Source organism: Macrobrachium rosenbergii, chromosome 36 (genome assembly GCF_040412425.1).
Source record: "Macrobrachium rosenbergii isolate ZJJX-2024 chromosome 36, ASM4041242v1, whole genome shotgun sequence".
In the NCBI taxonomy this organism is placed as follows: Eukaryota; Metazoa; Arthropoda; class Malacostraca; order Decapoda; family Palaemonidae; genus Macrobrachium; species Macrobrachium rosenbergii.
The window spans coordinates 17,071,090-17,098,518 of NC_089776.1; the positions used below are offsets into that span (position 1 = coordinate 17,071,090).

At 37.7% G+C, this 27,429-nt stretch overlaps 2 protein-coding genes across 4 annotated transcripts in view; one reads left to right on the top strand and one right to left on the bottom strand.

The window, feature by feature from the left end:
- Positions 1–18,447, top strand: part of purple (6-pyruvoyl tetrahydrobiopterin synthase purple) — a 55,876-nt gene extending 37,429 nt beyond the window's left edge. Inside the window, exons 2-5 of one of the 2 annotated variants that reach the window (XM_067134734.1) lie at positions 1,886–1,965; positions 4,113–4,251; positions 5,666–5,759; positions 16,743–18,447. In XM_067134734.1, coding sequence (XP_066990835.1) covers positions 1,886–1,965; positions 4,113–4,251; positions 5,666–5,759; positions 16,743–16,790 — 361 coding nt within the window. In that variant the 3' untranslated portion in view covers positions 16,791–18,447. Of the gene's footprint in view, positions 1–1,885; positions 1,966–4,112; positions 4,252–5,665; positions 6,033–16,742 lie in introns of those variants that run through there. The other variant, XM_067134733.1, reaches the window with a different exon arrangement.
- LOC136856674 (uncharacterized) overlaps positions 10,623–27,429 on the bottom strand; it is a 505,300-nt gene continuing 488,493 nt past the window's right edge. The window contains exons 6-9 of one of the 2 annotated variants that reach the window (XM_067134732.1): positions 20,801–25,019; positions 20,602–20,684; positions 16,765–16,877; positions 10,623–16,187 (exon numbers count right to left, since the gene is read on the bottom strand). In XM_067134732.1, coding sequence (XP_066990833.1) covers positions 15,746–16,187; positions 16,765–16,877; positions 20,602–20,684; positions 20,801–25,019 — 4,857 coding nt within the window. In that variant the 3' untranslated portion in view covers positions 10,623–15,745. The remainder of the gene's footprint in view (positions 16,188–16,764; positions 16,878–20,601; positions 20,685–20,800; positions 25,020–27,429) is intronic. The other variant, XR_010858454.1, reaches the window with a different exon arrangement.

Below are 27,429 nucleotides of genomic sequence, written 5' to 3' on the forward strand. Positions count from 1 at the left end.
CAGTCCCCAGTCAGTTTGCCATGAGAGCCATCTGAGGAAATTCCCCTTCTGATCAGCTACCTGCCATGCTATTGCGGGTCATTTCTTTGACCTGTCCCACACTGCGTCTCCTCCCACGCAGCTCCGCCTCTCAGATCTGATTATCTCGGTATTGTCACCTCTTTCCCTCAAACCTTTTATTGGCCAGCTCTCAACGACCCGGCGACTTTTCAGGTACTCCAGGATTATCCATTGTGCCATCTGAGGAGAAGACAATTCATTTACCCCATTAAGGTGGGACTGTCAAAACACGACCACCATCGGCACCGATTGCAGTATAAATATGGGCTCTGATGGGACATCCTCTGCTAGTGTATCTTATGATGTCTTCCTGTCGAGAATCCTGTTGGATAGGGACTCTGATCGAGTCCCCACTAGACATCTCTCTGATGCTGTCGCTCTGAAGGTGGTCCTAACTAATTGCCCTTATATATATATATAGCGCTATATGATTCCGCCTTCATCTGATTTCTCTATAGTGGGGGATTGTATGTAATGCAGCTTAATATTGATGTTCCTAATTATATATAATATATATATGATCTATATAATATATATATATATATATATATATATATATATATATATATACATATATATAATATATATATATATATATATATATATATATATATATATATATATATATATATATATATATATATATATATATATATATATATATATATACATTGTCTAATATTATTTATCTTGCCACTATTGTTATTGAGCGAATCTCAAATGTAATTTCCTCCAGACAGTTGGTCCAAGCACTTGTCCTGCTTTCTGTGTAGAGGGAATTCTCTAAAAACTGCCTTACCAGTTTCTGCAAAATATGTTGTTCACGTGTCTCAGAGGCAAATAACCTTCCATGAAATTAGAGTTGGGTTGTTCTTCGCTGTGCTTTTCTCATTTATCACAATGGGAACGTTCCAGTCAGTTGAAGCCCATTTAAAAATGCATTTGCCTTTTGGCTTTTCCACGATAATGTCTGCCAGTGTTTATTAATAATAAAAATAATAAAATTATATAATCAATTCAATCTCTGCCGTATGACCTAAGCAATTTACGCTGGTACAGACACTAAACTGGCATATCAGTCTTTCAGTTAATTTTTTTTTGGACAGAAATGAACAGATTTACTATTAGTGGACCAGATATTTTGAGTGACTGTGTTAGAAAGTAATTGGTGTTCTGGGTCAGTTAGCAATCCATACGAAACGTTACTGTTGTGCAGTGTATGTTGGTGACACTCAGTACCATAGAATTGTTGTTTTTCAGTTTCTTATTCATACATAAATTTAGAGTCTAATTTGAGTAAGAATATTTCCCGTGATGCTAATTCCATTTTGTTTTGGCAAAGTCAAATGTGGCTAGATTACGTATTTCTTGTAGATCAATTTCCATGCACCGCTGTTTCAGGGACATCAGCCCCAAATTGTGTGTTCTTTGGGTCTGTGACTTAACTGTTTTTTAAAAAGGCAGTCTGCCAGTTCCCTGGGGTAAGACTCCATTTGTTCTCCTCTATTATCCTTATTTACGGGTTTGATGCTGATACGGTTATACTGAGTTTTCTTCCTATGTGCTTCTTTAGTAGTAAAGATTAATGTAAACTCAACTTATATTTTGCCCTTATGCAGTATATTTAATACTAAGTTTTTATGATGTCATAAAGTCAAATGCTCAGAGGGTAGTAGTTATCAGCCTTTAAATGATAAGTGCGTCTTTGTTCGAGAATGAACTTTAATAGCAGCTAATTATGGATCCGTGTATGTATTGGAAACCGTTAAGCACCTGAGTTGTAAAGATATATTCCTCTGTAATGAATTGGCTTTTTCTTTTTCAGTAAACTTCTATCAGATGAAGACAATAAGGCCATATTTGGAAAGTGCAACAATCCCAATGGACATGGACACAATTACAAAGGTGAGACGTACGGCTTGAAGGGAGATTTTTGCTGTAACCTAATCTGTAGATCTGTTCCAGCTCTTCAGTGGTGGGCTATTTACCTAGTCGAGGCCCTCCCCAGTGTGGACTTGGATCTTAATTATTTTTATTTATTTATTATATTTTATTATTTATTTATTATATTTGCTGAAAAGAATGATGTTAGAACTGACTTCAGAATTAAATACAAAATGACAGACAGAGATGAAAGGGCTCCCCAGGTTGGTGCCAGTGAAATGACCAGTGAATTATATCTTGGCTCATGTAGCACTATATTCAGGAACTTGTCCAAATTTTGCTTAAATGTGCACTGGTTGATTTGTTATGGCTGAGATGCAGCGATGTAGATGGTTCCGTTGGTTCGTGGCCTTGAGAGCAAAATCATGATGATGCATGAGCAGTCTCATCTGGATTATGATACAGAATGGATTGGGATACAGAGAAAGTTTTGGAATCGAAATGCAAATGTGGAATCGTTTTCTGAAAATATTACTATTATAGTATCCACACTGACTGCTTATGACGGTTTGATGGGTGTTTCCAATTGGAATCTGGACAGTATTAACAAATTTTACAATTTCTTCGAATGTGTTGTGTTCAAATTCGTTTTGTCCTCCTTAAATGTTACCTTGTTCTTTGCGCTCATGTATGATATGGCTGAGAGAAGAAAAACATCGCATAAAGATATAAGTGAACCTTGCTGATTAGTATGAGTATCACTAATCATGATGATAAAAATAACCGAACCGAGACCTGCTCTCAGTGGGACGCCTAATATGATATGGGCTGGTTTAGATGTTGGCTGGTAGACCCTCACTATTTTATTCAGGGAATGTGATAAGTAGCCATTTTACTTTGTGGGGGCCAATGCCATTTTCACACTTATTGATGTTTTCGTACATATAAGAAATGTTTTGGATATTAAAATATTCTCCCCTACTCTGTTATCCTGGACTCTCTTTTCGAATTCAAGTGGATTTTTAATTTTTATAGACTTTTTTTCAATATTTAACATTTCATATGTTATTTTAAAGGCACGGCTAGAGGTCGGCTGTGTCAATTTTAGAATTTTCATTTATGCAGTTTGTACTACCTTGGGATTTTTTTTATATCTAGATATCTAGGAGAGAATGTCCAACGCCTCGTAAACTTTGAAGTTGTCATTTGAAAGATTTCAGTGTTTGATTTGTTTACTTGATAATTCATCCCAGTCAATCGACAATAACAGACTTGAAATTTCAACTCAGTTTGCCTTGTGGAAGTTAAATGCCCATGGAGGATGATGGTGATGCGTTCTAGGTGGTGCATGGTGGTGTGAATGGTACATCGTTGAACGTGATACAGTGTTACTTGGTGATCTTATAATACTGAGATTAGTCTTGAGATGTTGCTTAGTAGGTATGAGTATCTTCGAAAACTAGATCAAAGGTGTTTTGCAGAGAGATTATTATATTGAGAGAGTTTTTTTATCCTGTATTGTTTAGCACAAGACAGGACAGAAATTTCTTATTTGTTCTTTAGTTTCCCCTGGAAATGAATGTTAAGGGAATGTTATCAGTGCACTATTTTGTTTTTGGTACAAAGACAAATAAGTAAAAAAGTAATAAGGGCACATCTCTGATTTAGACTGCCATTTCATATGCATTTAAGGTATTGTGCAACAGTTTCGTTTCAGATTAGCATATAAAAGTGTATAGATGCCTGGGTCAAGTTTAAGTATTGTCGCGTGTTTTTGGTAAACTTTGTATTAAGCTTATCAACTGGATGAAGTAATGTTTCAATTTGGTACCATTTCTGACTTTTTTATTCAAATGACCTACGTTTCATCTGTTGTGTGTAAATGAATTTATACAAGCAAGTCAGAACAATGATGGAATACTTAAGAGAGAGAGAGAGAGAGAGAGAGAGAGAGAGAGAGAGAGAGAGAGAGAGAGAGAGAGAGAGAGAGAGAGAGAGAGAGAGAGAGAGAGAGAGAGAGAGAGAGAGAGAGAGAGAGAGAGAGAGAGTTTTCTTTGGGTTTTGATTACCACCATATTGCTATTAAAAGATAGGCTTTGATTTTCAGTCATCAAAACATTGACAGAGAGAGAGAGAAAACTTTCGCTTACATATACATATAATTTCAGTTGAAGTGACGGTTAAAGGTCCGATAGATGAAACAACAGGAATGGTTATCAACGTCCATGACCTCAAGAGGATTATAAATGATGTTGTGATGGATGTTATGGACCACAAACATTTGGATCTGGATGTTCCAGCTTTTAGGTGAGTAGCCATTCATTTCATGTTTTATATGTTATGAAATGTATTAATAACCATGTAGTTTTATAGGAACATTTGAGGTGTCTGTGATTTTAGTGAGCATTATGCTTTGAATGTGGTATTCGTTACCTGTAGACTGTATTACACATGGTAAAATTATATGGATACTCTTTGCACTTTTATAAAAGGATTGGGGCTTGCTTTTTTTTTTTTTTACTACTTCATTTCCTGAATTCTGATGCAGAATTTGCTACATAGACCTCTGTAACTTGCTGTTAATTGCAGGAAATTCAGTTATCTTTAGACAGTAATTCAAATATTTGTTTAATTTTATAAACCTTAAACACTATTTCATCTTTTCACCATTAATCACTATACTCCAGTACTTTTGCATTCTTTGTCAAACTGATATTCAAACTGATATACTTTAGTTGGAAACATACTGAATTTTATATCCATGAAGTGATTTCTCTTGCTTGGGATCCCTTGACAACTGGTTCTTAGTGTGAAGTGAATACCTTTGTATTCTGTGTAATATGATTATGCTGATTACCATATTTTACAATCAGTCTAATTCTAGAATGAAAGAAAAGGAGGTCCAGGTTAGGTTCTTGATTTCAGTTCACTTGTACCTGATAAATATATGCTGAAGAAAATCATATTAAGATACAATATACAAACTGACTCAGTATTGATCAGTATTAGTCAAAAGAAAAAAGTTGAAAATGCGCCGAAGTTTCTTCAGTGCAATTGAGTTTTCTGTACAGCATATAATCAAGGCCACCGAAAATACGAGTAGATCTATCTTTTGGTGGTCTCGGTATAATGCTGTATGAGCTGTGGCCCACGAAATTTGAAGCACAGCCCGGTGGTGGTCTGTCCTATATTGTTGCCAGAAGCACGATTATGGCTAACTTTAACCTTAAAATAAAAACTACTGAAGCTAGAGGGCTGCAATTTTTTATGTTTGATGATTGGAGGGTGGATGATCAACATACCAATTTGCAGCCCTCTAGCCTTGGTAGTTTTTAACATCTGAGGGCGGACAGGAAAAGTGCGGATGGACAGACAAAGGCGGCACAATAATTTTCTTTTACAGAAAGCTAAAAACAGGGTTTAGAGAAAGAAAACATAAAATCCCAAATCAGTGTTACAGATTCAGAAATCATGAGACAATATTGTTGAAATCAAAACCCCATGCATTTCCAGGATGTTTTTCCAATGAAGATCTCAGTGCAGTAACAATTTCTTGTGCTGATAGCTATATCTTGAGTTAACTACCCAATGACATTCAAACTGCATTTCATGCCATCTGACTTCATTTCCAAAAATTATAGACAATAAAGTCATATGTAACACAGGTGTATTTTGGCTGCTGATAATTTGGAGAAATTAATGTAAATCTTCCTATTTTCAGGGACACAACATTAGTGAGTACTACAGAGAATGTAACATACGTCATATATGAAGGCATACGGAAGCAGTTGCCCAGTCACGTTCATTTGTATGAGGTAAAAATACATGAAACAGATAAGAATGTGGTTATCTTTAGGGGTGAATATAATGAATGATATTAGACAGTCATAAAGAGTAAACTAACAGTTTAGAATTTAAGGTACAATAGCAGCTGCATAATTTGGATTAACTATTATTTTAGTACAGTAGTCTGTCATGCTGTTTTTATCTTTTCTGTAGAATTGCTGTAAAAGGAAACTAACACTCCATGTAAAACTGAGTAGAGCAGTAAATTGTTTATATATCAGTAAATACAGATTAGAAGTTCATTTGTCTTTACTGTATCCTTGTATTGTGTTTCCATCTTCCTGGGGTGGATAGCTGGGATTTTTTGTCAAACTTAGTTCCCTGAGTTTTTGATTTGGTAGTTAGTATTTGTTGAGATGCTGTCACTAATGAAATATCCTTGTCTCAGTATACTCTTTTTGTTTCCATCTTCCTTTTAGGGGTGGATAGCTGGGAGTTTTGTGTTAGAAAACAGTATTAATTTAACTAAGTGGTCTGGTTAAAGTCTGTTAAAAATAATATTAATAGTACTGGGGCATTCTTTAAAAAATGCCAGTGTTAACTGATGAATATATTACCATTTAACTGATTTATATGTACTATTGAATTACATGTAATCAACGTTTTTTTAAAGTATTGTGGTAGAATTTTGAATATGTAAAAAATATACTAAATTTTTAAAGTATTGTAATCTGTATTTTCCTTAGTTATACAAACCTTAGCCTTTCATATTTTGAATATCTTTCACACGTGCTGGTCCGTGTACTAACTAACAACTTAGTAACAAGGAAGAAATCCATGAAAGCCCTTTTTGTTTTATGCACTACTGTCATTATTCCAAATTTCTTTAAAAAATTTGGTGTTAATTACTTTATCTTGAAAATCCTGAAGGGCTAAGAAAGCTGCTTAAAGATTCAGGACGTTGATGTGAAGCTGTTTGTCTGGGTGATCCCATACACCTCAAGTCAGAAGATCTTGTGTACCCCAGTGTTCCTGATATAATAGGAACAATGCAATGGTGCCATACTTACCAGCCCTCAATCGATGTATCGGAGAACATAAGTTTTTTTATATCATTATTTGTTATAACTTAGGAGGAGAAGCATTCAAAGATAAAAAAAAAAGAGCTAAGGGAAGGTGAAAGGCACTCCTGTGGTTAGGTTCCTGTTGTCCAGCCACCATGCTAAGTCCTGTCTCATTACTTTATCTTGACTTCTGCATTGAGATTCAGACGAACTTTTGATGGGTGATCCCATACGCCTCAAGAAGGTCCCCAGCCCTCAATCGATGGGGAACAGAACTTGTTCAATCTCCATTAATTGAGAGGGATCTTGGAGATGGAGACGTCTGTGAACTTTTTCAATCTCCATTAAAGGGATCGAAGATGGAGACGTCTGTGCAGGACAAGCTTTTCCAGGGATGACGGGTGACCAAGAACAATTTGCCATTGACGTGCTGGCTGTTTCTGTTTGGAAAGGAAGGGCTCCACAATGGTCTTGAACTTGTCGATGCGTGGATCTGATGAAAAGACCCTCACCACTGCTGTGTCTATTAGCATGCCCAGTGTTCTTTGACTGGTTGTAAGATTTGACTTCTCTGAATTTTTCACTATCCCCAAGCTGTGACAAAATTGGAGTAGACAATCCCTGAAATGGAATAACTTTACCTGAGAGCTTGCCAGGACCAGCCTGTGAATGAGCCGAGATCGAAACCAGAGTGAACACTCATGAACACCTTGGGGTCTGTAGAGAGGCCAAAGCAAAGCACCTTGAAATGACATACTCTCTCTCCCAGAGTGAAGCAAAGGAACTTGCGAGACGATTAATGCAAAGGAACTTGCGAGACGATTAATGGATCGGAATCTGGAAGTACGTGTCCTTCAGATCTATCGTCAGCATGAAGCAGGGTTTCCTGATGGCTGCTACAACTGTGTGAGACGTTTCCACCTTGAACCGAGTCTTTCTGATGAAGAAAGACCTGTCTTCCCTCAGGAAGACAGGCCTATGACAGGTCTCCAAGTTCCTGATACTTTTTGTACCAGAAAGATCTGGCTGTAGAAGCCTGGGGATTGATCCTTCATGACTTCCACAGCAACTTTTTCCATCATTGCCTCCATTTCCTCACGGAGAGCCAGATCCTTCGGTGACCTCTGAACATAGGTTCTTTGGTGGAATGGACAGCTGGAGAGGGGAGGAGGAAACTCTGGAGGGGAGTAGGTATCCCACCCGCAGAACATCTGCTACCCAGGGTTCCGCTCCATACCACTGCCAAGTTGCTCAATGGCTCGCCAGGCACCCCCCTCGATGGCAGCAAATGGGGAGGGGTGCCTTTTCTAGCATTTCCCTCCTCTCTCCCTGCCTCTGCCTCCTCTCCTGGGTTTGGTATGAAGGAGCTGAAAGGGATGCTGCTGAGTCACTTTCTTAGCAGGTGTAGGTGAAGGCCCCTGCGATGACCCACCATAGCTTGAATCTCTTAGTGGATGGGTAAGTGGCAGACTGATATTTAGCTTTACCTACAGTGACACGTGAAGGTCCCAAAGGCTTAATAATAGCCTGATGGACCAGATGGTCATTATTGTCTGCTCTTCATCTGTCCACTGCTGCCTCTACTTGGTCTTAGGAAAGAGTGACAAAGATCCTACTATTGTTCTGTTCCTCAGGGCTAAGGTAGAGTTAGGCCCAACAAATTTGGAGATCTTAGAGAGCGCGGCATCTCGTCTCCTCGGTACCCAATTAGCCCACATGTTTGCTGTTAGATGGATTAAATAAGATATAGTCTTGCCTCCAGACTGCAACAGTCTAAGGAAGGTGGCCTCTTCACTGTTGCAAGACATGGAAACAGAAGAAATTTTGCCAATTGGATTCTACCACGGGTCGAGCCAAAGAGACTGCCTGGAACGCTGTTGCAGCACTCGATTCCATCGTAGCCAACTCTTGGTGGGTAAAAGAGGTGCCCTCTGCCCAGAGTTGATCCGAAGAAAGACCTGGGCCTAGACGAACTAGGTCTGGATCCACCTGCTTCGTTTGCAACATAATGTTGGGCATAACATAGAAACATTTATATTGTGGAAGAGGAGGAGGGAGCAACTTCAAGGTCCTGCTGGACTGAATGAGTTGTCCAGTCCAGAGATCAAACTCTCTGTTCTCTGTGAATCCGTGGGAGGTGGAGGGAACCAGAGAGGCAGGCCTAGAGCCAGAACGAACTGACCCAGAGACTGAAGACTCGACAGGAGAGGAGGGCCATGGCTGAACTTGTGGCCATGCAGGACTCCTGTTACGAGGTGAACGGTCCCGGCTGTGTGAATGAGGCCATGGACTATTTCGTGGCCATGTAAGACTCTTATGTGGTGAACAGTCATGGCCGTGGACTTTGTGTTGTAAGGGAGGAACAGCTACATCTAACATGTGGTCACCTAAACCCCCCCCTCAGACTATCTAGGGATGAAGCTATGGCAGAAAGAGAAGGGGTAAATTCTCCCTAAGAAGCACCAGAAATGAGAGGCAATTCTGGAGGAGAGAAAGAACAAAAAGGAATGTCGGCATTTGCCGCCATTGGAAGCACAAACCCTTCCCCATGATGCCTCAGCTGACTTCCTCTTGTATGTCTTCTTTCTACCAAAATACTTCCACTGCTCCAGGGACCAGTCACGACACTCTGAACCGGGGCTACTTACACTGCAAACACCAGATCTGCATCTGCTGCAAGTTGAATGAGGATCAGTATCAAAAGCAGCTAGATAACAACACATACATGGGTTGTTACCAACCCCAGGGCATTTTTTTTGGGGCTTAGCCTGAAGTTTTGATAATCCATGGGTTTGCATGATTGGAATGCAATTACACACTAAAACTCATATATGTCAAAAATAACACAAACACAAAACAAAAAGAGTGAAAACTAGAAACTCTACATGATCAGGAAGTGCGTAAACAACTGGCTTCTTGAAGAGGGGCAGCACTTGTCATGCTTGAAGATGGTTTGAGAGATAACTGAAGCTTCTGAGGGGAGAGAGGTGAGGTTTCCTCCTCTGCTCTCTCCCCATTGGCTAACAGTCTCAAGCCACCAACCTTGTTCTATTTTTAAACCGGTCCAGCTGCACTTTTGAGAAATTATCCCATAGTTCAGACCAAAGGTTTATTTCGTGTATGAACAACCAGCTTTTAGCCTATGAAGACACAAAGTGGCACTTGGATGCAAGTTACAGTAACATGGTTCTTAATTGTTAAAAAGAGTATACAGTGTAGTTAATGCAGTGCTTTTATTACATTTGTTCCCTTCTCTTATGCTCAATTTTTGTAGCTACCAGTCTTGATATTGATCTACAATATACTAGTAAGTGGTTATGAAGATGAACTGTAGTAAAAATAAGACCTGTTTTATGTAGATCTCAGCCTTACATATAAAAAAATGTACTGTATCTTAAAGTCTTCTTCAGTGCTGTCTCTCTTTCACAGCCTCTGAAATATACCTTATGATGCTAGAAGCTAGGTTGGTATAATTCATAAGGCAACTAGATGTTAATGTCATTTACTACAGATCATTTGTTCTGCTAGTTTTGCTTAACTATGCAACATCGTGGTACATTTTTATTATCTTTAAGCATAATGTGGTTAAGAACAGGTTGACTTTTAACAATATAATTTTTGCATGGCCATTTTCACTACTATATTTTACCATGGAACATATACAGTTGTCATAGTTCTTCTGCCTCATGAGTTACTGTGTATGTACATCAGGAATGAATATGATAGTTTCCACTACTGTGGAGGAGTTTCCAAAAACAATGTACAGTAAATGTACTTTACTTTAAATGTCATTGGAAAACAAAACCAGAATTAGGTTAAAAATACTCATTTCAAGTTGAAATCGTGTATTGATAAAGCTTGACATTTTTTTTTGTTAAAGCAAAGAAGAATAACTAGCATAAAGATACCTTTTAGGTAGCAGTGTCCAGATGTGGGGCAAATAATTTGCTTTTTTTATATTTTATACATAGGACACAAGTAAGGATGGGTTGTTGGAGAGAAAGGTGGGAATGAGATGGGAGGGGGTAATGTTCTTATACGTCTGAATGACATGATGACTTAAGAACACCAGAGCTAGTCTTACTCAAAACACAGCTTCACTTTCATCCCTTCAAAATGTGTTAGATTTTAAAAATTTCATCATATTTAACTACTTAAACCTGACAAGGGATAATTTTTGAAATTGTGTTCTTAGTAATACAAGCATAGTGACAATGAATTAAACATGAATATGAGATAGGTAAAGGAGGGGATAACAACTCTCAGTCTGCACAATATTTGGTCCATGACAGTTACACTGAAAAAGAAAAACCCTATCACTTAAGATCACATTCCCTTGCCAGATATTTCCTGGTCACTCGTATATAAGTATATAGAAAAAAATCTATATATGTAAAATACATATACTATATTTTTTAATATCTTCATAGCTAGAGACTGCAGACTGAAGAGTAGTTGGTGACAATACAAGAGGCAACAATATTCAATATGGGCGTGTCTCCTAATAAACCTCGGAGACAAAATATACATCTTACATGTGGGGCCATAAGAAAGCCCCATCATGGAGTCACACCCATACTGTTATTTTGAACATGAGAGAAACAAACCACTTGGTGGCTAATTAACAAAAGGTCCATCACTGACCTAAACTGGGACGTAATCTTTTCTTTTAAAAAATCTAAGACCTCCATATTATAATATCTCAATCTGTACACATAAACCACACTTCTCTATCGCTAATCTAAGCTCGAACAACCTGAACCTGTACAGCAACTCAACACGAGCGTCTTTGGCTTGCAGAAAACAAGTGTTGCCAGATTATGCACAAGCTCCATTTACTTATATCATCAACCATACTAGACAGGCACAGTGGGTAAGGGGCATGTACTACTTACTGTACTTATGTATTTTAATGTCTTGTCCACTGCCAGCTGAAAGATTGTTACACAACTAATACTGTAAACTAACATTTACACCTCTCTGTGTGAATTCAACCACTTAACATATATTACAGTGGCTGCCTTAGAATTTTCTCCTAGAACGTCAACAAAAACATTTACTACACTAATAAAACACTGTAAGAGGTATGAAAATAATAATGAAACCTATTATGTGTTAACTGCAATGAACAAACTGGGTACATAATAACCAATAAGTGTGCATCCTGGCAACACTTGTAGCAGTCTGCAGTGGATACAAATACATAAAATAAGCAATATCCCTTTTCTTTCAACAGATTTAATGCATACATGTTTACATTTAACTTTATAATAGAAAAGAAGTGTGATGCATAATCTTCCCACTATCACAAATATTTATATGATGTGGTGCAAAAACATCTTTGGCTTATGGGTTTTGTAAAACAGCTGATGCTGACGCACTGATGGAAGAGAACATCTTCACATATGGTATTTATGTTTCACATCCAAATCTTCTGTAGACACTGCACTTGACAAATAAGATGAATCCATTCCATCAGCGCATTACATTCTTTTAAAAAGATAAAACATGGCTATCATCCCAAGCAACCAATACCACAATAAAATTCAAAAATTTTTGCTAACATAGAACTTTAATGCTAACATAGAACTTCAACATTGACTTGAACAAACTCACTGGTACCTTTCTCTGTTAAAATAAAGAAGGTTTTCACAACTTGAAATACCTATATACTTTGTACTTATCAGTTATTATATAGTTGTATAATTAATTTGGCAAACAAGTTGGCCATATCTGAGAAACATCAGACTAAATGAAATTCAAAACATTTAAAGAAATTACCAGATTATCCACAAGTAAACGACAATGTATATATAACATAGTAAGGCAATGAAAACTGTGTTGTAACAAGCAAACATGGGAACAAGTTGAGGTCTAACTCAAGTTCTACAATTATCACCCTTTGCCAAAACAATAAAGATTAACACCAGATATAGTACTTCAAAAACATACAGTATAAAAACTTTTCCAAATTGTCCAGTTTAGCACCACAAGCATGGCATCAAATAAATAAATGACTGTCATAAAATAACACTTTTTAATGTTTCCTCATACAGTTAATAGAGCTATATACTGCAATGTGTAAGGATTAGAAAAATATAAATCCTACTATTTCAATGTTCATGCAGTAAACCATGACTGCATGTACGCAGTGTCATAGCTCCGTATATGAGGGGCTTAAAACCTGTGAATGCTTAAAGGTTGCACAAACAATCTAAAGGCAAGTAGAGATGTTAACTATATACTTTGTAGTTTATAATAAAGCATATTTGACAACTGATAATAATACACTTTGTTAATGAATCATCTGTCATAATACATTAAAATCTCAAAACAAAAATTACAAAAATTACTTGGAGTCATTTCTATATCTGACAGATTAATATGCTTTGCTCAAGCACTAAAATAACCACTGTACATCACACAAACAACAGAAGGGATATATAAGTATAGAGGACTATTCCACACTTGACAAGTTTCATAAAATCTTTGGTTGTGTGAATCATCATGAGCCCTTGAAATACTGCACTATGACAATGCATACTACACAGATCAAAATTTTTAGATGACCTAAGTTCTGACAGTACACAAAACTGTTCTTTCTTCATTTACAACATAATGTGGTTTATTTATGATCTTATTCAAAAGCAGCTTATTATTAAGTAGTTTAAACATTATCAAGGGAAAATAACACATGGCTGGATATAACAAAACTGATTTCCAGGCTAAAGTGAAAAAGATGATAAATACGGATCATATGTAATTAAAATGACTTGAATGAAGCAAAATTTTCATACATAGGACAATTTAGAAAAGAATGTATAAAGTAATGTGAATGTCGATCGAACTCTATATACTGTTTACATTGACTTCTCAATATTTGTACACGTGGCTATTTTCAGGTTCAAGCACCAAGAACTCATGTTTATATGAACTACGTGTTTAGATATATAATTATATATAGGTCTGAATAGTTATGATATTTAGCAGAATTTGATTCCAGTATAATATCTTATAAGTCATTAGTTTTCTAACTTAAAAGACATATTACACTTTTGATTATATCCATAGGTTGCAACACTGCATTTTATAACATCAACTCAATTTTTATTGTCAGCACTCCACGACCAGAATCAACTAATGATGTACAAAATGCGCACTATCACATGTTTACTCACCACTAATACTGGCACACTCAAGGCACCTTAGGCATCCTTGCCATTTTAGGGTTTGTCTGGTTACTGATACACAAACAATTCAAACAATGCACTGAAACTGCAGCAGATTTGTTGCAATGGAGAAGGCTGTTAAATCTGTATGAATAGTGAAATGATAATTACGATTTTATATTTTACAGGGTAAATCACTTGCTTTCTCAATAAATACTGGATCCCACTTACTTTCTGTAAGGATGGTAACTAAACTTTTACTTTTTTCCATTTTCTGGGGTTTTGCTGGAAGACATGTAAAAACTACAAACAGACCAAATTATTAAAGATTTAACTTTATATAAATAACATAGAAAAATATCTATGCTTCTTTTGGAACTCTTATGTGTAAAAATGTCATTTCTTTAGTAACTAAAAAAAATCTCTAAGAGCAATTTGTGATTTACCCTATATATAGTACAGTACAGTAATACATAAATTTTCCTTTTGATTGCTTCCTGCAAAGCTTAGATACATAATGTCCTGTAATTTCATGCTTTACTTGGTGGCATTTGAAAAGTATTAGAAATTTATGAAATTATCAAGGACAAATATAACTATTAAAATCAGCATGCACTTTTAAATTTACTTAATGTACTTAAAATCACTGATGACTGAACAGAGCAGCTTTTGAAAAAGTTAATTCTTCTGACATTTCACATTCTGGGATAAAATGAGAAGTACTTCTTAGGAACATGTTTCTCCAGATGATTGGATTCACAAAGTAAAGTACATAGTCTATATACAACACCAGTAGATCTTTACATAGGAACAGGGACATTTTGGTAATATTTTCATCTGGTGAAACCAGAGTTTACCAAGTTACAAAATGCAATTGTAGATTATTTTCAGTTCTGAACATGAGAAAGTACTTCTTAAATGCATGATCCTAATTTTAAATTTATTTCACTCTCCTCACTATATGAAGTTCAACAACAAACTACTACAGTGTTTAAAACGGTAATACAGTGTCCATTTATAGTACAGTTTACATAAATGCTTGAAATTAACAAACAACTTATGCATATGAATAGCACATCAATGTGGAGAATTAAATAATGTAATCACAGTTCTTCACTTGAAAATGGAAAGAAAATCTACCAATCCTATGGAATATTCTTTCAGGACCGGACAGGAACTTTCCTTTCAGAAAAATTTGTTTTTGAACTGCAATAGACCCATTTTCATAAAAAAAAAAAAAGCTGTTAAAATGAGAACTTCAAACTGTTTTGTGCGTGTATGTTGATGCCTTGCCGTAAGATTTTTCCTTATCCCATAAATCCTGCAACCTACAATAAAAAATAGCTTCTTTTGTTGTAATGTATATCTCTTGACTTTTTAAAAGTTATTACATATGTAATACACACAACACCAAGGTGATTAACCAGTCTATTATCTTCTGGTGGATTAGTGATGAGTCTTCCCTAAGTAGCCTAAACTAATCATAGTTTACACTTGTACCGTACCTCTTGTTAGATACAGGTTCTTTCCATATTACTTGTACAAAGTTATTTGCATTCCCTTACCCAAATCTATTAAATATTTCATTCTAAAATATATTAAGTGTAGTGATAAAGTCTACTGTATGTCTCTGGCTTGTTGAGGCACTTCAGTCATGAATACTATTATAAACTGGGAGTTTTGAGAAAGATATACAAGTAGCTATCAATTCTAATGACTCAAATACAGTATTTCAGTTTTCAAAGATAAAATATTTACCATAGATTTCCTCTAAAATGTGTGTCACCTGCTTCTTCTCTTACGCTTCATTCGTATCGGTCCTAAAGAAGGTTGAGATAAACGTTCTTGAGAAGACCGGGAAGACTGTCCTGCAAGTAACGATGCAGCCTGGGGAAGGTTTTTTACCCTGCTTGTCAATTTCTTCCTATCCCCTGACGTTGCTTGTTTAACCTGGGGTATGATTACATGCCGGGGGTCCAAGGGTGGTGGTGTATCTTGCATGTCTAACATTTTACAAGTATGTCCACTTCCCATTCCAGTATATGGTACACTGACAGCACAGACTGTAGCAACTAATGTAGGTCCTGAAATCTCTTCTTTTGGTTGTATGATCTGAAACTGAAGTTCTTTTGGCTGTTGATTCTGTAGCTGTAGCTGCTGAAGGTATGGATGGTCTTTGGTAGCCTCAGCAACTGCCTTCTCTAAAGCATTTTGTCCTCTTATGCTATAAATAAGAAAAAAAGAATCTCAATGCAATTACCAAATTTGCAGAAAAGGTAGTAAAAAGCACTAACTGACAATAGTAAATAATGGTACTGTACAATACTATAAAAATTATTAAAAAAAAATTATGATCTCATGGCAAAATACTGAACCAGAAAAAAAAAAATGCTTATCTTGAGTAGTTTGGTACAAATTACATTCAACAGTAAAATAGATTTGTCTACTGTTCAAAATGATGTGCGGCTAATTCTCCTTATCAACTGGCTGCAATCTAAATTGTTAATCAACTGTGATACTCATTGTATGAAGAATTTTTTCATGGGAACCATCTTACCTGATATACGAAATGCCTATTTTATTTAACAGATTGTTGATGGCATTTCCTAATCTAAAGAAAAGATGAGGAAATGTAGACTTCTAGCATAGGAAAACAGCTTGCAAATCTATTGTAGAAGTAAATATACAGTATAAATTACCACAAATTAAGTACAGTACTCTGCTTAGACATCCTTTCTTGTATTGTCACAAATGCAAGGAGTTCCTTATTTAATTACAGTTTCATATTATGATGAGCCTACCTACGCCGCGTGGGTGCTCTAGGTGACAGGACTGGGAACATGGACAGGACGGAATGTCTGACGGTATCCACCCTACGATCCCCGTACCACTGTACCACACATTCACCACCAGCCTGAAGGAGCAATGAATATTCAGAAAGATGATGTATTTACCCTCATTTTAAAAATTTAGAGCCACAGGACAGTAAAGCCCTTATGAAAACTCCATAAAATATTTCACTGAGAACACAACCAACTTTGAGTGAGGATGAACAAAGGATGAGAAATACAATTTCCATATTGTAAGTGAAAAGGAAGAGCAACGAACAAGAGTCCTATGTAAATTGTAATGAATTTCCTTGAACACTGAAAGTGGTTCTCGAGTTACTACTGAATTTATTTAGCAAGGACAGAGATGTAACTTTTTGCACAAGAATTATTATAGATGAAAAATCAATTTTCGCAGTTAATCACTAACAAAGGAATATCTGTTGAAGATGTAACTGTCATGAAAAAATGAAAGAATATAATCTACTTTCTTGTGGGATTTGATAGAGTAGTATTAATATACTTAAGAAATATTTTCCAACGCATACAATAATAGTCTCATACTTTCCAATAGGTATTTCATAAAATGATAATTTGAATTATATTTTACTCTCTCCAAAACTTGTAAGAAGCTGGACTTATGCTTCTAAATAGATTATTTAAATGTAACAAACAAAAATTTATCATGTTAATCATAAGTTGGTTAAAAGAATGACTATGAAGTCTCAAACTTAGAGATCCTTTTATTCCTGGAACAAAATTATTCTAGATGAATCAAGAGTGACAGTAGCAGTACCACCACCGTCACATATCCAGTTGTACAATTATTTAGCATACAGTCAGCTGTAGACTGAGGAAATCATTTTCAGGGCTAATGCAAAAAGGTGCAGATAAGGTACAAGGTTCCCTAATGCAGCGCTGTACTGTATTTGGAGTTTTTCTCTTTTTTTTTTTTTTTTGCAGTTCTGTAAATAAATGACAGTAATAGTCAGTACATATTACAATCCTGTAAACAATGCCAATAATTTGTTTTCAGTGTAAGAATCTTTATTTAATTACCAGTATATTCTGAACAGCCCTTCTGCAATTGTTCAGTCTACAGCTGTGCATGGAGTTATGATAATGCAGCACATGAACCACTGATTAACTCAACAGTAAAATTAGTCTTTAACAGTGTCTACTTCCTTCCCTCTACATGCTTTAGTTACTTGGATTATTATATACATAATTTCAAAAATTAACCTCCAAAGCCTGATTCTGCACCAAAACTGGATTTTTATATTCTTGTAAAGCATCAAAGCATGGGATACCCATTCTACCTAATTGGGAGTTCAAGAATGGGACTCCTTAAATTTAAAATTCTTTTTACTTTTATAAAAATAATCTGAGTTATAATCTGAGTGAAATATGAACATCACTTACATCAGTGATAAGTATGGGAAATAATGAAACCCTTCAGCTAAATACAAATTTCACACAGCCTATGTACTATACTGTACTGTACATACATGGCAATATTGGGTCATAACCATGCCTGTACTTTTGTCATATTTTAGAACAGCTTTTGGTATAATTCATTTTTGATCCATTGGTAAGTAAGCTGAGAAAAAAAAAACATTAGTTGAACAAACTTGGCTCATAGTTAATAAGATAAAATATAGGCTTGCTTTTACTATTTCCCCACATAGTGTATGATTACATGTGCTCTATATATAACTTGGGTTGTGTTAACTATTCTTTAGCAGGTTCTCCTCAGATTTTCATTTCACAAAAGCCTTTATAAATTGTACAGCATTATAAAAAAAATATACAATACTGTACAGTTTTAAAGGATAAATTTTTTGAAATTCCTGCTTATGAAAAATGGAGTTCTGATAATGTGACTACAACCTAATTTTTTCTAAATTTAGCAAAGCATAAGGCAGCAACAGATTTCAAACACCAGGTCTCTACTAACTTTGGGGTTTCTAGCAACCACACTCTTTTCTTTATGAAATTTTGCCCTCCTTATCAACGTAAGATTTTCATTATATATTTTCAATCATAAGGTTGTACTGAAATTCTAGCAATTAACTTTCTAACCACTACTCAGCTTAAACAAACAAAAGTTTTCCTTCTCCTTGGTGTGAGTGAAATCTGTTATATAGCTTTGGCATTACTGTATAATATCTGTCAAGACAGTCCCAATAAAGCACTACACTTTGTATCAGGAACAGGTGCCTATTGTCATATAATTTATTGTACAACTTCTTGAATATTTCCTTGCTCTAGTTTTCACCTTGTCCAAGGATAATCCTTTGGGCAAGCCTTAGAGCTGAGATGTGTAACTCTGTATGTCTTGGCAAACTACTTTATAATAATGACAGTAATACTGCACAGTAGTAATTATCCAGTCTACTTCAGTGACTTCTTACGTACCATCGATAAGCTTGAGAAAAGGATTTCAAACAACCTAACTTCAAAACAATTTACAGTTACATGTAAATGAAACTGGTATGACTTAATTTCAGCAACACTCAGATCTAATGCCAAGACAGAATATGTGCACACTTATGCCTAATGATATATATATATATAATAATAATACTTCATGGTGGTGTGCAAACAAATAGGTGTGCAAATTTCCTCTTTCTATTAAAAAAAAAAAATTCCTATATTTACTTTGAGACTAAGCTGCAAATATATGAAGAAAGGCTAAAAATGAATGAGCTTTTTAAAACAATGAACGACACTGTGTTTTGAATGTAATGTATATCATAATCCCGCTAATACAGTAATGAAATGACTGGCACCAACACCATTTTAAAATTAAAGGCACCAACACCAGAATAACACACATGATAAATGTGTCAAATCAACGAAACTCGAAGAGTGTTGTTTCAAGTTACTGAGGAATTAATTTAGTGTTACAGAAATATAGTCCTCTATTTGTCAAGATATGAGTATTGTATCATACTGAATTTACTTTTGTTACAAGTACAGTGCACTAAAGATGCATTTGTAAAATTAACTCCTGACCTATAATATTCTGTAATATTATGTATGACAAATTAATAAATTCAGCTGAAAACAAACTTATGACAAGACTGATGAATAATATAAGGTATTAAGAGCTAAAGTGCTAAACTTGGGTCAATAACACCATATTGTGTCATAAAATCTTAACTGATGAAATACAGTATGTTCAACTTAAACAACGCTGCACTCCTTTTTTGAAACTTTAAGTCTGAATGTTAAGCATCACTAATCAGAATTTCAAGTCTACGTGCTAAACAAGTATATATAAATTTTTTAAACCTGATAGACAAAAATGTTTCTTGAACATTTATTCTGCTTTTTGCTATAATTTCGTTACTTTCAATAATTACTTGACATCACAAATGAACTTTCTTTAGTTTATGGTTATGCTTACTGTTAATAAGAAAACTATTATGAATAAAGCGTTGCATAAAGTTGCTGAAAATGCTAAACAGGGAGAGTATTTTTGTCCTTAAATGCTGACTGGTTAAAAAGAATTAATACAGTAATTAGAAACATTTCATCTGAAGTGCATTGTTGCATATGGAAAAGATATAAATTTCAAGTTTCTAGCAATTTATGAGCAATGTAATGTAAGTGATTAATATCAATTTGACATTTTGTCCATCAGCAAAAAATACTTTCGTTTCTCACCTTAACAGATTAAGGAATATTTCTATAGAACTTTTAAGCAAAAATTGTTATGGAATGTGGTGATTGTGCCATTTACTTTTACTAGGAACCTTGTGGCAAAATCATTTGTGAATAGAAGAAGAGCTATGTTGTATTTACCTGGTGGAGCACCTGAGCCGGCCAGTAGTGGTGGCCTCTGTGTGGCCCCCAGACCAATCCGTGGCCGCACGTCAACGCATCCTCTGGAACACAGCGGCACTGTATTAAAGTGGCACTGGCCCCACACTAACACTGGCTCAATACTGGCACTACATCAGGTTAAGTTAGCAATGGTAATATAATATGGCATTGACATTACCTGAAGTGGATGCACTATGGGGCTCCTCAGGAATGGCTCGCTTGGTCTTGTCCGGGGAGTGTGGTGGGAGTGGAGGGGGAAGATCAGAAGGAGGTGTGGCATCTTCATCATGACGGGTTGTTGTTACTTCTGCAGACTGGTGGGATGGTGAAGCTGGTGCTACTACGCCAACACAGTCTGAACTGCTGACGTCACTTTCTCCTAAGCTCCCTGGCGTTTGTGTTGATACAGATGAATGTGTGCCAGTTTCACCTCCCCCCTGTGTGGCTACAAGAGTTGTTCTCTGCTGAACAATTGTAGTTTTGTGTTGCACAACTGTGGTGTTACTACTGCATCCACCAGCACCCATTACAACTGGTTGGCCTCCTGTGTATTCAGATGTCACAACCACAGGTGGTACAGCTCCTTGATTAACACACACTGCTTGACCAGGGCTGACATTTGTACCTGGAGCAGGATATGCTGTAGCTGCAGTCACAGGCATGACATGAACACCAGTACCAGCCAAATGAGCTGATGCCGAGGGAGAGATGTTAACTACTTTAGGACCATTTACAACCGCAGTTGTATGAGTAACAGGAGGACGCACAGCTACCATTGCTGGCATCCCACCTGTTGCTGCACCATGAGGGAGAGGGCCAACCATACCACCTGCTGCATTACCAGTTGGGGTCATACCAACTATGTGCCCACCAGAGAGCTGCAGTTGCACTGGATAAGACATACCAGTACTTGGGTCTGTTGATATAAATGTACCGTCTGCTAACTGGTTGATAACTACTCCCTGAGGAGGTGCTGAACCTACTAGGATGGCTGGTGGATTATGTACTTGTACTGGTAAATTAGGTAAAGTATTGCCTACCATCTGCACTACATTGATGGCACCTGTTCCCTGTGCAGTTGCTGCCTGCAGCATCTGACCACCACCAACTTGGCCAGCTCCTGTGGCAACTTGGGCCATCTGTCCTGCTGCTGTAACAGTTCCCATAGTACCATAAGGGGCCACTTGAGTCATATGTGGCCCGTTCATTACCATATGTTGTTGAACTTTGTTACCCATGATAATAGTAGGTACTATTCCTTGCTGCTGCTGCTGTTGCTGCTGAGGTGAAGACTGGGAAGATGCAGTACCTTGTGGAGTTGAGGTATTTCTTCTTCTCTTACGCCGACGTCCACCTGAAGAGCCTCCACTTGAAGGAGTATCTGATCCTGGGGTTGAGCCTGGTGTAGAATGTGGAGTAGAAGGTGTAGAACCAGCAGCAAGAGGTGTTGAAGCATTGCTAGTCCTTGCATCTTCCACTGCTTCTCCTGTAAGGCCAGTGGTAACTACCTGTGCTACCTGTAAGTGAGGAGATGATTGTGGCTGTCCCACCTGACTCTGCTGCTGCTGATGATGTGTGCCTTCAACAGCTAAAGTGGCTTGAGTAGGAACAAGTTGTTGGCCAGTCACAATAGTACCTTGTGTGAGTGAAGGAGGGCCTGCAAGCATTCCACCAGGGCTGTGAAGAATACCAGTAGATGACTGTATTATGTTGCCTCCATTCTGTATTATGACTGGTGCCTGCATTGTGGCGAAGGTGTTGACTAGTTGTACCACAGGTTGGACAGGCTGAAATTGTTGTAACTGAGGTTGTAACTGAGGCTGAATCTGGGGTTGTAACTGAGGTTGAATATGTTGCTGTAATGGTTGCATGTGTTGTTGAACCTGCACTTGAGGCATTGCAGCTTGCACTCCCACAACACCTGCCACTCCTGATGTCACATTAACACCAGCAGTGCCACCTTTTGTATTGAAAGGTGAAGAAACGACCACCATATTAGTAGGACCATTACATCCACTCCCACTTGTCACAAACACCCCAGATTGACCTGGTGGTCCCCCAACTAAAACAGGACCTGGTCCTCTAACCATGTTATTTGAGTTAGCTCCACCATATACAGTTACATTGGTTGACATGGGTACACTGTACATGCCAGGAGAAACTGACATGGGAACCGTAGTCTGTTGCTGAGGAAGCTGGGACTGTGGTTGTGTTGGTATTGTAGGTATGGGCGTTGGTTGCTGAAGTCCTGGGCGTACTGGACTAAGAGAAGATGGCACTGGAATACTACTAACAATACTTTGTACCATTTCCAAAGGTGACTGTGTGACTCCTCCAGTCTCTGTGCTCACACCAGGAGGTCCTGGGGTAAGAGGTTTGTTGGATAGTGCCCCTTCACTCCCATTACTATTTCCATTCATGCTAAATTGATCTGGACTGCTCTCCTCATTCTCACTGTTTCCACTTATACTCCCCATATCTTTACACCAAGTTTCTGGTTTAATAACCTCTTTTGTATTACCCCAAGTCTCTGGGGTAACTATTTCCTTATTATCTGGTAAAGTTGCTGGAGAGGTTTTAAAATTTTCAATGGATACACTAGATTCATATTTGATTTTCATAGACTGTTCTTCCTCGCTCTTACAAAACACTGAGCTAACTTTGTCTTTTTGGTGAAGGCATCCAGCTTGTGATATTATAGGCATAGAGTTGGTTATCTTTGTATTTGTTGTCAGTGTAGAAGAAGAAGTATATGTGACTGTTGTAGTGTGAATGAGGCCACTTGATTCTACCTTTGCTACTGATGCAACACCCGTGTTTGCTTCTCCTTCATTTTTTGGACTTTGTAGCTGCCTGGTTCCACTATGTGCAGTATTATTTCTACTAGTAGGACTTGCTTTAGTATTCTTTCCATCAATTTGGGATGGGCTTTGATGATTGGTAATGGATGGAGTTGCATTGCTTGTTGGAGGTGATGAAAAGGTCTGGGTACATATCCCAGTGACACTTGTGTGGGTAGACGGAGTGGGAAGGATGGTTGGAGTGGTCATGACACTATTTGTAGTGTGAGTAGCTGCTTTACTAACTCTAGCTGGTAGGGGAACATTACTTGGTAAAGGAACAACAGTTGGGGAGGATGAAATCTGTGATGATCGAGTCGCATGATTGCTTACAACAACTGTGACACTTGAATGTGGAGGCTGTTGCTGAGGCTGTAATTGTTGCTGATGAGACTGTATCTGCTGCTGCTGTGACTGCAGCTGATGCTGCTGACTTTGCAATTGTTGCTGAGAAAGCTGCTGCTGCTGCTGCTGTTGTTGTTGTTGTTGTTGTTGTTGTTGTGGCTGTTGCTGCTGATGTTGTGTTTGTTGTTGCTGCAACTGCTGCTGTTGTTGTTGTTGTTGTTGCTGTTGTGGGGACATTCCAGAAGGTCCAGTAGCCCCTGCTGTTGCTACAGCTGCCTGAGAAAGTGGTGGTTGTGGTGCTGGTGGTCTTGGTGATACACCAGGAGCTTGAGGTGAAAACTGACCCATTCCTCCACCTGCCATTGTATTGTTTAGAAGTGCTGTTTGTTGGGCCAAATACCCACTTGGGTCATCCATGAAGGATGGTCCAGAAGCTGGTGGGCCTGGTCCACTCTGACCACTTATAGTTGGCCTAGGGTGGTCACCATGCAGATTTCTAACATCTACATTGGGGCATGGAGATACATGCTCAACAGCATTTGCACTTTTGAAGCGTTTTTTTGCCCTACCACCTGATTTGCGACGTTTTTCTCCTTCTTCCCAAAATGGCTGTGGGGCAGAGGGTCTTTCACCAGCAGCCTGTGGTGCAGGCATAGCACCAGGAGGTAGAACACGAGGAGGCATCATGCCAGGTCCTGGCATGCGGCACATTATATTGTTATTCATTAAATTAGAGGGGTGTGGTCCTACACCTCTCATTCCCTGCATCATATGTGATCCTGGACCCATCATGGCTTGAGGTGGTTGGTGTGTAAACTGTGATTGCTGAGGTTGCTGCTGAGCAGTCTGCTGATGTTGAGGTGATGGCTGCTGCTGTTGCTGCTGAAGAGCAGCCTGACTTTGAGGCCGAAACATGGATGGATCCATGGGACGGCACATATTGGGTCTCATCATCTCTCCAAATCCTGGCCCCATGTTTGGTCTCATGGCAGGGGCCATATTAGGGCCAGCCATGGCATTCATATTCATATTCCCTGGAAACATGTGGTGAGAATTACAGCAGGTATGGGAGGTAGGTGGACATGGTTGGGTCACAGGATGCTGCTGTGTGTAGTGAGGATTACAACCCTGTGGATTTGCCATCATTCCACCCATGTTTCCATAGCCACTGCAATTTCCCATTGCAGGCATTCCGCCCATCATCCCCCATCCCTGAAAAGATTAAATAATATCAGTCAGTAAATAAAACCTTAAGCCAAAATGTTCTAGGCATTTCAGAGCAAAATAACATTAATTGTTTAGTATTATACTAAACACCCAAAATTAACAGGAATTCATTCACCAAGACTGCTGCATTTTTATATTACTCTGTACATACTATACACAATATTTCATTGTAGAGCACTGTATAAAAACCAAAAAGTCAGCTGTAACAACACAACATGAAAGTTATAGTAATTATCTTAATGTCAATTTCTTTGCAGTGAAGAGCCAAAGGAAAAATTTGAGTACAGCACCACACACCACTAAGAAAGTCCATACTAGAAAACATTAGCATTTACTACTGTCCAGCACAATCTGAAGTTTAAATATAGTACAATGAAGAAAAAACAGCACTGCATAAAAACAACATTTTTATGATAAAATAAAGTTTTAGATATATATACAGTATTTAACAAGTAATTACCATGCTATTAGTTTCACTCGCTTGGCGGCTAAAATTTTGAAAATTGCGGGTCATGCTATTTTGTTTTGGTTAGGTGACTCATCCCTGCCCACTTTCGAGGAAAGAGAGGAACTAGCAAATGGGCTTCAATTTGTCTACGCCCTTATATTCATGTGCGGGGAGGAGGGCAGGCTCCCATCATGTACAGTAATTACTTGGTAAGTATATATATAAAACTTTTATTATAAAAATGTCATTTTTATATAAGTAACTTACCAAGTACAGTGAACCCCCGTATTTGCGGGGGATGCGTACCACACCCCCCATGAATAGCTAAAATCTATGAATACTTAAACCCCCTCTAAAAACTCTTAGAACTGCCTATTTTGATAGTTCAAACACAAAAAAACCCTCTAAAAATGCTTATACCTGAGTATTTTAATAGTTTTATCACAAAAAGTGCATTTAGTCATGAAAATGATATGAAAATAGTGTAATCAGTGAATATTTCTCAGTGAAAAATACCATGAATAGGCAAATTTTTTGCAAACAATGTGTATATATGTTCCATAGAGAAATATTAGGAAATCCATGAATCTGTGAGTCCGCGAATACGGGGGTTTACTGTAATTACTTTGCTGAATCCCACATTGACAGGAGGTGGGATGCATGAACATATCTACCCCAAAACATTAATAATGGTAATGAATTTGAGAATAGACAAGATTGCTAGCATTAAAATAATGCCTGTTGAATCCTTACCTGATAAGCGAGCTGCTGCAGGAAGACACTTCCTCTGGATGGCGCTCGTCTTATCGTATAGTGGCGTGGCAGTATAGCCGAGAGTCACCCACTATTTCAGTGGCTACCTTGTAGCAAAGGACAATTCCAATTGCTCACAAAGATAAAAAAGTTACCCCTGCCCTGGGTGCAGTACAAAATAAATAACCAGAGAAAACAGTCACCAAAACCACAATAATTAAAACCACTATCAAACCATAAAAGAACTGGAGGGTACTCCGGGCACATCGTACCCCCAGGCTCCCATAGAAACTCAACACCCTTGTTTCAAGGTGAAGATTGATAGGAAGGATTGCTTCCTACACTTCCTCCTCCAACACCAAACCAACCACCTAACACAGACCCAATGTACTGCAGTTTTCATATATAGTCTTGATTTCTTTTAAATAATGCAAAGCAAAAACCAACTGGCACTTCCAAAAAGTGGCAATATGGAATAGAGAGACAAATTATGCTTGAACGCTAAAGAAGTTGCTACTGCTCTAATTTCATGTGCTTTCACTCTACACGAGGAAAAAGCCTCATCTCCAATCAAGGAATGAGCTTCCGAAATGAGGTCTTTGATGAAGAATGCCAGGGCATTCTTTGACACTGGGCACAAGGGGTTCTTAACCGGACACCATAAAGCACTAGATGATCCATGTACTCCTTTTGTTCTGTGAAGGTAATACTTTAAAGTCCTTACAGGACACAAAACTCTATCTTCCTCATCTGGGCCAACAACCTCTGATAAGCTTTTAATGGTAAAAGAAAGTGGCCACAGTTTGGACAAGGATTAACTTTTGGCCAGAAATCCCGAGGAAAAGGCGCAAACAGCATTCTCTTGGGAGAAGCCCACTCTTCTATCCTACTAGAAACAGGGTCTCCCTAGTTAAATCTCTCAGAGAGATTGAGCATAATGGTTCAAAACAGGGACCGGACAACCATTTAAGGACCAAATCTAGATTCCATTGAACTACTGCTACCTCCTCCTGTTTTGTGGTATCAAACGATTTTATAAGGTCTGACAAATCGTAGTTAGAAGAGAGATCTAACCGTCTATGCCGGAAAACCGAGCCTAACACGGCCCTGCACCCCTTGATCGTAGTTGTAGAAAGGCCTCTATCGGTCTTCAATATACCAGGAAATCTGCTATTTCTGCCACAGATGTTTGAG